This window comes from Muscardinus avellanarius (genome assembly GCF_963383645.1).
Source record: "Muscardinus avellanarius genome assembly, chromosome: 6".
NCBI lineage: Eukaryota > Metazoa > Chordata > Mammalia > Rodentia > Gliridae > Muscardinus > Muscardinus avellanarius.
The window spans coordinates 106,901,334-106,913,267 of NC_137791.1; the positions used below are offsets into that span (position 1 = coordinate 106,901,334).

Sequence of the window (11,934 nt, forward strand, 5' to 3'; positions counted from 1 at the left end):
AAGACAATTTCCTAAAAAAAAATATGCTAAATAAAACATTAAACAAGGGGCTGGGTTACAAATTAATATTTAATAATCAACAGGATTCAGATAGCATTAGGAAGTCTGCTAATGTCACTTGTCATATTTAGAGATCTAAGAGAAAAAATTTTGCTCCATCCCCCCTTGAACTGTTTAAACAAAACAGTTCAAAGATACACTCCATTTAAAAATGACTATAAACAAGTTCATTTGATATCTGTATAAAAATAAACTGTCAATGAAAGCCAGGGAAAATTTAAATAGGAGAATAAAGAGGATGAAATGTCTATTCATGGTACTGATACTTGGCTAAATAAACATATCAAATGAAAATCGAGGAAGTTCAGGACTTTCTCGCAGGCACGTAATGCAAATGATGTAGAAAAGGGAAGCCTTGTGGCATGAACGGTGCCGAGGCAGCGGGAAAACCAACTAGAACAAAAATCGACTCAAGCCAGAGCACACACCAACACTGGGGTAAGTTCCAAGTGGATCAATGATTTTATGTATTTATTTATTTATTTATTTATTATTTTTTGCAGTACTGGGGATTGAGCCCAGGGCCATTCGACCTTTGAGCTATATGCTCAGCCCCATTTTTTATTCTTTACTTTGACACAGGGTTTCACTAGGTTGTGGAGGGCTTCGCTAAGTAGGCTTCGAACTACTTCGAACTAGCTTCACTGAGGCTGGCTTCGAACCTTTGATCATACTTTCTCAGCCTCCCAAGTACTGTGATTACAAGCGTGAACCAACACTCCTGGCTTCAATGATTTTAATGTAAACAAAAAAATAAAAATAGTAGCAAAATGGGCAAATGAATTAAATAGACACTTCACAAAAGAAGAAATTCAAATGGCCAATAAATGCATGAAAAAATGCTCAACATCACTGGCAATCAGAGAGATGCAAATCAAAACTACCCTGAGATTTCACCTAACTCCAACTAGAATGGCAATCATTCAAAACACAAATAACAATAGATGCTGGTGAGGATGTGGAGAAGTGGGAACTCTAAGACATTGTTGGTGGGATTGCAAATTAGTGCAACTACTTTGGAAAACAGTATGGAGAATCCTCAGAAGAATGGGAACAAATCTACCATTTGATCCAGCAATACCACTGTTGGGTATCTATCCAAAAGATAGGAAGCCAAACTACCAAACTAATGCATGTGTATCTATGTTCATAGCTGCACAATTCACCATAGCCAAACTATGGAACCCGCCAAGATGTCCATCAACAGATGAATGGATTGCAAAACTGTGGGATATGTACACAATGGAATTTTACTCAGCCATCAAAAAAACAAACAAACAAACAAACTCAATTACATCATTTTCAGGGAAATGGATGGAACTGGAGGACATTATGCTAAGTGAGATTAGTCAGTCACAAAAAATAAGAAATCAGATGCTTTCCCTAATATGTGAGAGTTAGGAAGAAATGGGTCATAGGAGGAACTCTTGAAAGAGGAAATCCTATAGAGGAGCAAACAAGATAACCTAAAGGAGGAGAAAGGAGGGGGTAAGAGGAAAATCTCTAAAACACACAATGTACTTAAACATATCGAAGTCAATCACTAAGCCAAGCAAGGGAGGGAGGGACAGGGAGGGAATGGGGTGGGAATTGGGTAGGGGTTAAATCAGCGATGAGTACATGTTTGTACACACAAGTTTTTTTACCCCAATATGTTGTATGAATATAATGCACCAATAAAAAAAATTAAAAGAAAAAAATAAAAATAGAAGAAACCATGATAAAATTTATTTAGAATTGAAAAGGAAACCTTTCTAATCAAGGCATGAAAATCATACAAATGACTGATAAATCAGAGTATGCAAAAAAATGTATAGACCCCCCCCAAACATTGTAATCTAAGGTCAAAATAAATAGCTGATGGAAGAAAAAAATATGTGTAGCTCACTCACAATAAGCAGCTAAATTCTTAGTACATATGGGACCTCTAAAAAATATTTCTCCTATAATTTTATTTCTTTTTTTTGTGGTACTGGGGATGGAACCTGGGCACCTTCTATCTTCAGGCTACACTCCAAGACCTATTTTATACTTTATTTGGAAACAGGGTCTCACTAAGTTGCTGAGAGCCTCACTAAGTAGCTGAGGCTGGCTTTGAACCTGTGAGACCCTCCTGTCTCAGCCTCCCAAGTGCAGGGATTAAAAGCGTGCGCCACCACACCAGGCTTTATTTCATTTTTATATCAACTCATTTCTCCTCCTCCTCCTCCTCCTCCTCCTCCTCCTCCTCCTCCTCCTCCTCCTCCTCCTCCTCCTCCTTCTTCTTCTTCTTCTTCTTCTTCTTCTTCTTCTTCTTCTTCTTCTTCTTCTTCTTCTTTTTGGTGGTACTGGGGCTTTTTAGGACCCAGGGGCTTTCTACCTCCAGGCTATACTCCCACACCTATTTTATATTTCATTTGGAAACAGGGTTTCACTAAGTTGCTGAGACCCTCACTAAGTAGCTGAGGCTGGCTTTGAACCTGTGCGATCCTCCTGTTTCAACCTCCCAAGCGCGGGGATTACAAGCGTGCGCCACCACGCCTGGCCATTTCTTCCTATTGTTAAATCGATGCATCACAATTATACATCATAGTGAGGTTCCGAGTGACAGACACATGTATTCCTTGTGTTTCTCTCTGGTTCCCACTCTGCTCCCCCTCCCATAGGCAGTCTTTACATTGACACTAACAACTTCAGGCGTGAACAAAGGATTATATGAACAGCTTCCATCATCCAGTTCACCCTTTCCCCTCCCCATGTCACTCTCCAGGTCCCCCTCCCTCACTCCTTGAGCGTCTCCTCTCATTTATCTGAGGTTATTTTTCATTTCCTATTCTCTCTAGCTTCCACATTTGGGTGAAGGCATTTGGCCCTTCACTTTCTGTGACTGGCTAATCCCACTAAGCATAATATTCTCCAGTTCCGCTCATTTTTCTGCAAATGGCATGCTTGTGTTCTTTTTCCGGCTGAGTAGAATTCCATTGTGTGTATATACCATCCTTTCATAATCCCTTCATCTGTTGATGGACACCTGGGCTGGTTCATAGTTTGGCTACCGTGAATTGTGCTGCTATAAAGGTGGAAATGCACGTATCCCATAATAATCTGATTTCAATTCCTTTGGGAAGATCCCCCAAAGTGATATGGCTGGGCCATTTGGCACTTCTAATAACTAATAAAGACCACAATCCAGTGGGAAAATAGATAAAGGGTAAGAATAGAAGCTCACAAAAATGGAAATACGAATGGTTGTTAAATATATGACAGGTTGCTTGGGTTTACGCAGACTAAATCCTTTCAACCTAAATTTTTTTGTGTGTGACTGCAATGTACCAATAATGTTGGCCTCCTGGGAAGAGGAGACAGAGCAGTGAAGCAAACACTTCTTTTTTTACATGCTTGTGGAAATGCGAATTAAAGGTATATCAAAGTGCCATTTTTTATATCAGATTCGCAAAAATCCAGAAGTTTGACATTATATTCTATGTCAGAAGACACGTAGATGCTCTCAAATTGTGTAGGTCAGTGTGTAAACTGGTACAACTTCTACAATAGATAACTTGGCAATGACTATCCAGGTTACAAATCACGAGCCCTTTGATGGAATTTATCCTCTGGATTTACTTATACAGAGGAGAAATGCTGTCTGTAAATGTTTGTTGCCAAAGGGTTTGCAAAATGAAAAGATTAGACATAATCTAAAGAGGAGGCTGCTTCAGTACATGAAGGTACAACCATGCTGTGGCACACCAGGCACTTGTGCAAAGGAATGAGAGGGTTCCTATGTGGGAACAGCTCCAGGATGTTACTGAATGTTTATGTGTATATAATATACCACTAAATGTGTTAAAATGACTGAGAAAGCCGGGCGTGGTGGTGCACGCTTGTAATGCCCACGCTTGGGAGGCGGAGACAGGAGGATCGTGGAGGTTTGAAGCCAGCCTCTCTGGCTTAAGAGACCCTGTTTCTAAATAAAAATATAAAATAGGTCTGGGAGTGTAGCCTGGAGGTAGAAGGGTTTCCAGGAACCCCAGTACCACACACACACACACACACACACACACACACACACACACGACTAAGAAAGATATTCATACATAAAATTACACATACACACACACACAGTTATATAAGAAATGAAGCGTGGCATGATGGTGCACACCTACAATCCCAGTACTTGGAAGGCTGAGATAGGAGGATCACAGGTTCAAGACCAGCCTCACCAACTTAGAGAAGCTCTTAGCAACCTAGTGAGACCCTGTTTCAAAACAAAAAAATTTAAAAAGAATGTAGGATATCTCTGGGCTCGATCCCCTTTACCAAAACCACCACCACCACTCCACAAACAAACAAACAAACAAACAAACAAACAAACAAAGAAACACAACCCCTGAATAGCCTTGTTTTCTAAGGCAGAGGGAGAGGAAAAGGAAAGAATTAAATGGTGCTGGGAAGTGATTGTCTAGGAGGTGGGGAGGCCAGGAGATGTTTTACTGAATATCTCTTCATAGTTTTAATTTTTTTTATATTGGGGATTGAGCCCATGGATATTCTACTGCCAAGCAACATCCCCAGCCCTAATTTTTAATTCTCTTTTATTTTGAAATAGGGTCTCACTGAGTTGCAAAGGGCCTCATTAAGTAGCTGAGGCTGTTTGTGAACCGCGATCCTCCTGTCTCAGCCTCCCCATGCTGGGATTACAAGCATGTGCCACCACACCCAGCTATAACAATTTTTTATTATTATTAAAAGCTTTCAAATTAAAAGAAAAATTTCTGAGAGAATGTTCTGTAGTATTTATGTTTGGGTAACCTGTGTCCATTCATCTTCATGGATGAGTTGTGTCATGTTCCTGAATACATTTAAATCCCCCTTTTTATTTCTCTTCATAAGAAGCAACTATGGAAACTTCTTTTTAATTTGTCACCTCATTTCTATCCACATTCAGGGCTTTGCATCAAAAGTCGAAAATCACACACCTGTCATCTCCGCTACTTGGCTAGGTGAAGCAGGAACATCACAAGTTCGAGGCCAACTTGGAGAGATTCTGTCTCCAAATAAAAAATTAGAAGGGCTGCGGATGTAGCTTAAGAGGCAGAGCCCCTGGCTGCCATTCCCGGTACAAAAAAAAAAAAATGTCTATGAAACAAAGACCACATATATTTTCGTAGAATTCAAATCTCAACATAAAAGCTAGAAAAGTAGGGCCCAGATATTAGGAAAATTTAGGAGATGCCATGATGTTGAACATATACTTTTATCTCATACCTTGAAGTCAAGTCGAAAATGACATTAGCAGAATAAAGAATGTTATAGAATCACATAGTTATAAAACAGGAAGGTACATTAGAATTCACCTAATTAGTAACTTTGCTTCTTGGTAAAATTGTCACTGAAATTGAGGATATCATTAATATTCTCCTTGGGGACATGTAACCGAGATTTCTTGATACCTGACTTTGTTCTTTCAAAGTTTTTTCCATGTTGCTTCTCCTTAACTACGCTTCAGGGATAGAAAGCGAGGGACAGAAACAGTTGAGAGAAATAGGTTAAAGTGTCAGAGTTGTAGGCAGGATATTTAGTGGGTGGTGGACATTGCCAAAAATCCTCGTTAGACGCGGGGCAGATTTTTCTTACTGCACTTCCTACGTTAGAATATTTCTAATGGATCTATATTGTCTACATTAATAGTGTGTCTCTTTCTGCAGTGCCATAGACTAAATATAGACTAACACTGCTCTCCTTCTTCAATAGTAGAATCCACCCAGGGGCTTCCCTCCGCCCGGGTCAAGGAAGTGCTTCCTCCAATTCCAGAACTAGAAGTCACACCCGCAGTGCCTCAGCAGGATCAGCGCTCATGGTGAGTGACTCTCACCATGTTGATTCTGTGGCTTATTCATTAGCCGGGCGTGGTGGCGCACGTTTGTAATCCCAGCATTTGGAAGGCTGAGACCAGAGGATAGCGGTTTGCGGACAGTCTCAGCTACTTAGTGAGGCCCTCTGCAACTTAATGAGACCCTGTTTCAAAATAAAGAGTAAAAAATAGGGCTGGGAGTATAGCTCGGAGGTTGAATGCCCCTGGGTTCCATTCCCAGACCCCACAACAAAACAACAACAACAAAAATGGAAATAGATTTAAGGAGACGCAGTTTCCTCCCCTACCCAACGTGTATTTCTATCCAGGTGTAGTAGGTAGAAAGTGATGATGTTACAAAATTGGTCCATCTGAATTAGATGACGTGAAGCCACGTCACTATTTTCTCCATGATCTAGGAAGGATCAGGAAACTAAGCTCTCAGTCTATTAACCTCTTAGTCTGTTAAACTGTCCCCAAGATGGCAGCTCATACTTGGCATTGTTATTCTTGGAATTGAGCTGTAATTTAGTCAGAGTATAATGGATAAAGAGACTGAGATTTGAGAAGCAGACAGTCATATGATTGAAATTTAAAATATCTTCTTTAAATTTAACATGTAGATGAATGTATATGAATCTAAAACTGTGACCAGAAGTGTCTTAGAAACTTTTTCCTTTTCTTCAACAAATATTAAGTAGCTAAGATAGTAAACACTTCTAGCTAGGCGTGGTGGCACACACCTGTACTTCTAGTACTTGGGGTGAGAGAGGAGGATCACAGATTTGAAGTCAAGCCTCAGTAACTTAGTGAGGCTCTCAGCAACTTAGCAGAACCATTTCCAAATAAAAAATTGGGCTGGGGGTGTAGCTCACAGGTAGAATGTCCCTGGGTTCAATCCTTCGTACCACAAACAAAACAAAACTTCTCTAGTCATTGTGGGGTATATAAAAACTTTAATAGGGAAGACGGTTTGTGTTAGTTAGCTTTCTGCTGCTCTGACAAAATACCAAAGCAAATCTATTTAGAATGAGGGAAGGCTTATTTTGGCATTTGGTTTCAGAACATGGTTAGCTGGCTTTGTTGCCCTGGGCATGTGGTGAATCAGAATATCTCATGGAGGGAGCTTGTGGCAGGGCAAAGCTGCTCAGTTCATGGTGGCCAGGAAACTGAGAGAATAAGAGAGAAGAGAGAGGAAAGAGGAGAGAGGGGAGAGAGAGAAGACCTGGGGGTCCCATTATCCCCTTCAAGGGCACGCCCCCAATGACCTAACTTTCTCTCACTAGGGCTCCACCTCCTAAAGTTTCTATCACCTTCTAACAGTGCCACTGGCTGGCCATCGTGCCTTCAACACATGGCCACTTAAGATCCAAACCCTAACAGAGGGAAATTCGTATTTGTTAGCACCCTCTTACTGTGCTTACTCTTTATAATACATGAGTGGTGCTCAGTAAAGGTCCTAGCAGGAAACTGATATTATGCTCAAATTAAATGATTTGGTGAGATTTTAATGCAGGACTATTAAGCAGGATGTGGAAAAACCAAGAGTGAGATTGCAGCATTCCGGCACTAGCAATAGCAGGGTCCTGCTGCTGTCCTTAAGACCAAAGCGTCAAGGAACCCAGAGAGATGGAGACAAACCCCCCCCCCCAACCCCTGGCAGAGGGAATGTGCAGAGCGGGCTACCTGTTGGGAGCTGGGACCTCTGGACAGGGGACACCACAGCCCTTGGTTACTCTGAAGAGAGAGAGAGTAAAAGCCCCAACTCTGCTATCCTGTTTCTCGTGTATTAGTACTATTTGTTAACCAAGCCCATCCAGAGCCAGGCCTCACGGGCACCAAGCTGGGTAGAAGTGAGTGGAGAGGGGGCCTGGAGAGGAAACTGAAGGGCCCAGAAGGGTGGCTACATGGTCTAGCCTGCAACTCAGTGTCCAGGATACGTTACAAAGAGACGCAGGCTGAGTGCTTGGGTCTCAGTGCAGTCAGGGTCTGCTGTTGGCTCAGAAATTGTGTTTGTTAGTTTACAGCCATTAAAAGAAACTTATTTTTTTCTACTAGGAAAATAGAAAATGATTTCTACTGATTAAGAACAAAATCCATTTCTAATGATTAAGAACAAAAATTGCCACGTTTCTACAACTTTTTTAAACTAGGTTTAAAAGTTACTACCTCTTGTATATTGCTTATATAAGCAAAACAACCACTATACAACAAAAACAAAGCCTGCATTTATATTTGGATTGTCACCTCCATAATTTTCCTTGAACATTTAAATGTTTCCCTTTCCCATTTTTGTTTTCTGTGACTTTCATGATTATATTTATTTCTTTTGGTTTTTTTTTTTTTTTTTTTTTTTTTGGGTGGTACTGGGGGTGGAACCCAGAGGCTTTCTACCTCTGGGCTATACTCCCAGACCTTTTTTATATTTTATTTGGAAACAGGGTCTCACTAAGTTGCTGAGAGCCTCACTAAGTAGCTGAGGCTGGCTTTGAACCTGTGCGATCCTCCTGTCTCAGCCTCCCAAGCACGGGGATTACAAGCAAGTGTGCGCCACCACGCCCGGCTTTTATTTCTTTACTGTGAAAAGTGAGGACTCATCATATTGAAAACTCTTTTGTTAGCTGAGGTCAAAATAAAATAAAATATTTGAAATAAAACATTGAAATAAAATAAAAATAGCCGGGCGTGGTGGCACACGCTTGTAATCCCAGCATTTGAGAGGCTGAGACAGGAGGATTGCAGTTTGCAGACAGCCTCAGCTACTTAAGGAGGCCCTTTACAACTCAGTGAGACCCTGTTCCAAAATAAAGAATAAAAAAATAGGGCTGGAGGTGTAGCTTGGAGGTAGAATGTCCCTGGGTTCCATCCTCAGTACCACAAAAAAACAAAAAAACTGGGTATGGTGGTGCACACTTTTAATCCCAGCGCTTGGGAGGCTGAGACAGGAGGATCGCACAGGTTTGAAGCCAGCCTCAGTTACTTAGTGAGGCTCTCAGCAACTTAGTGAGACCTTGTTTCCAAATAAAGTATAAAATAGGTCTGGGAGTATAGCCCAGAGGTAGAAAAGTCCCTGGGTTCCACTCCCAGTACCGCACACAAAGAAATAAAATAAAATAGATTTGAAATAAAATAAAAGAAAATCTGGAAAGAATAGAAAATAGCCGTATGAAGGAAGCATTGCAGGCTATTAGGCTTGATGCCCTCTTCTGGGATGCTCAACTCTTCGGGCGAGAGTTCCTCTTGGTCATTCACCAAATGCCTCTTTATCACCTGCTGTGTGTCGAGAATTCTACTCAGTGGCAAAAATAATACAGTTGTCAGTGGGTGAATCAGAGTAGGGAAACTCTAATTCCAGTGAGCAGTGTCAAGTGGCCGATAAAGGAACTCAAAGGGCTGGGAGAGTTTGGCAGAGACCCCACACAGAGGACATGATGCCCTGCAGTTGCTAGAGGCTCCAGAAAAATCTGTCCAGTAAAAGAATAAATACCAACTTCTATATGTCTCTCTATTGACCATGGAATGTTATAACTGAAAGAAACTTGAATGAAATGAACTAACCACCTTCCTTCTTTCCTTTCTCCCTTCCTTCCTTCTTTCCTTCCTCCCTCTCTTTCCTCCATCTCCTTCCTTCCTTCCTTCTTTCCTTCCTTCCTTCCTTCCTAATGTTTTTTTTCCCCCTATGATTGGGCCCAGGGTATTACTATTTCTGAGCTATACCTCCAGTCCTTTTAGTCTGTTTATTTTTTATTTTAAAACAGGGCCTTACTAAGTTGCTGAAACTGGCCTCTGACCTGTGATCCTTCTGTCACGGCCTCCCAAGTACTAGGATGACAGTAATGCACCACCATGCCTGGATCTGTGCTTTCACTTAATAGATGCAGAAAGCAAGTCCAAAGGCGCTGTAGTAGGAGAAGCTAGGGGAGACCTAGGTTTCCTCGTCCTAAGCTGAGAAATGTATTATCACCACCACACTGTCCTCTTAGGGATATAATGGAGTTTCCATTGCATAATCAGTTGGGGAAGTTTTTCTAGCGTTCTTATTAGACACAGTAGTTTATTGTTTTAATAAATTTTTATTGGTGCATTGTAGTTATACACATCTTAATGGGGTAAGAAACTTGTGGAGACGTACATGCACATATCACCCAGATAGCCCATACTCCACCCCCCTCCCTCCCCCTCCCTCCTTCCCATGCTTGGCTTAGTGACTGACTTTGATATGTTTGTTTAAGCATATCATGTGCTTTAGAGAGTTTCCCTCTTCCTCCTTCCCATCCCCTCAGTTAGCTCACCTTATTTGCTCCTCTATAGAATCTCCTTCTTCATCTAGAGTTCCTTCCATTACCCATTTCTCCTGAGCTTTGGCATATTAGGGAAAGCATCCGACTTCTTATTTTTGTGACATCTCCCTGTAAATGCCATGGTTTTGCTTTCCATTATTGCTGGGTAAAATCCCATTGTAGACACAGTAGTTTGAATAAATGATTTAAAAGTGTTTCCTACCAGTTCTAATTTAGGCAATACTTAACACATTTGTGTGAATATTTGCTATTTGCTTTTCTTTTCTTTTTTTTTTTTTTAAATTCTGCAGACTGTCCCTTAGGCAATTTGGACTGAACCCTCTGGAAGAACACTTACAGTTTTATTTTGGGAATGAGTGGGCTGATGAATGTTTGGGTCCAGCTGAGGATGCATAATGGGAAAGCAGTGGGAACCCGGGTTGCCTGATGAGAGCCGGCTCCAGAGCTGGCATTTGACCAGATCGCGGGACCAAGCGTGTGTTCAAGGAGCCATCGTGAGTCATGGAAAACAGCTGATGAGACCTAGGGAGAGAGCGCGAGAAGGCTCACTCTCCTTCTCATCTATTGTTATCAATCTTACAGTGGACCCAAGGTTTTTAATATTGACCAGGAATGGGCAAGAATGGAAATCCTTTCTCTCACTGGGCCAAATTGCAAATGTAATTTTCCCTACACAGATAGATCGTTGCTATTGAGCAAATTACTGAAGAGGGCTTGGGCTGTTTGTTTATACATTTGTTTACATTTATATATCTTGCCTCCTTTGGCACTAGAATGTTTTTTTTTTTAATTCAAGGGTACCAAAATAAAATGAATTTAAATGAAATTCTTGAGTATTTACATTTAATAGCAAAGTGTTTCCTCCGGTTCTTTTGGCTTGCCCATTTGTTACAGCCATCGTGGATGTCAAGAATAATTATAGTTATTAATTATAATAAAAAGTACATAGAGATAAGGGGACAGCTCTTACCGTTAAAAAATACAAAAATATTTTCTCGGGGTTAAGATGGAAGTTAATTTTCTGGCCTTATTGCTTGATTAAAATTGCTTATCAGAGTGGATTTCCAGAGTCTAACTGCAGAGTCAGGCTTACTGAGTAATGCGGTTCTAGACATGCTGCTCCAAAACACAGCACCTAACGAAGATCCTGAGCCGAATGAACCAGAGAAAACAGTAGACGTAGGAAGGTCACTCTGATCTGCCACCCTCCTTTGTCGAAGCAGGAAATAAAATCTTTTCTTACCTTCCTCTGAAGCAGATAAGACCTCAAGTGAGAGGTGTCTTCCCGACAAGAAGAAGCAAGGAGCATCCTTATCTTCAAGGACACAGGGTGCAGCAGGATCTTAACCAACAGGTCTTGCTATCCCCCTACCAGCTATGACATTTAAGCGCACTCTCCTTGCCCTCCCAGATTTCTCTGAATCCATTCTGCATCAAACCTACTGTGAACACCACTCAGGGCTAACTCTTTCTTCAGGTCTTCACTGCCTCTGTAGGCTCTCAGGTCACTAAAAACTAATAAATTAGTATGTTTTTCTCTTGTTAATCTTTCAATGTAGAGTCCTCAGCTATGAACTGAGAAGGGTGGATGGAGATGGAGAAGATATTTTTCCTCCTTTACCAAGTAATGTGTGTGTGTGTGTGTGTGTGTGTGTGTGAGTGTGTGTGTGTGCGCGCGCGCGCACGCGTGTTACTGGGAATCAAACCAGGGTTATTCTACTTCTGTTCTACATGCATAAC

At 41.2% G+C, this 11,934-nt stretch overlaps 1 protein-coding gene across 1 annotated transcript in view; it reads left to right on the top strand.

Annotated features, from left to right (window-relative positions):
• The window catches only part of TMEM156 (transmembrane protein 156), a gene marked incomplete at both ends in the record, with an annotated part of 54,684 nt that extends 43,025 nt beyond the window's left edge, over positions 1-11,659 (top strand). Inside the window, 4 exons of the mRNA XM_080697257.1 lie at positions 5,794-5,899; positions 7,410-7,679; positions 11,250-11,373; positions 11,606-11,659. Of these exons, the coding sequence (XP_080553383.1) occupies positions 5,794-5,899; positions 7,410-7,679; positions 11,250-11,373; positions 11,606-11,659 (554 nt within the window). The remainder of the gene's footprint in view (positions 1-5,793; positions 5,900-7,409; positions 7,680-11,249; positions 11,374-11,605) is intronic.
• Positions 11,660-11,934: the final 275 nt, after the last annotated feature.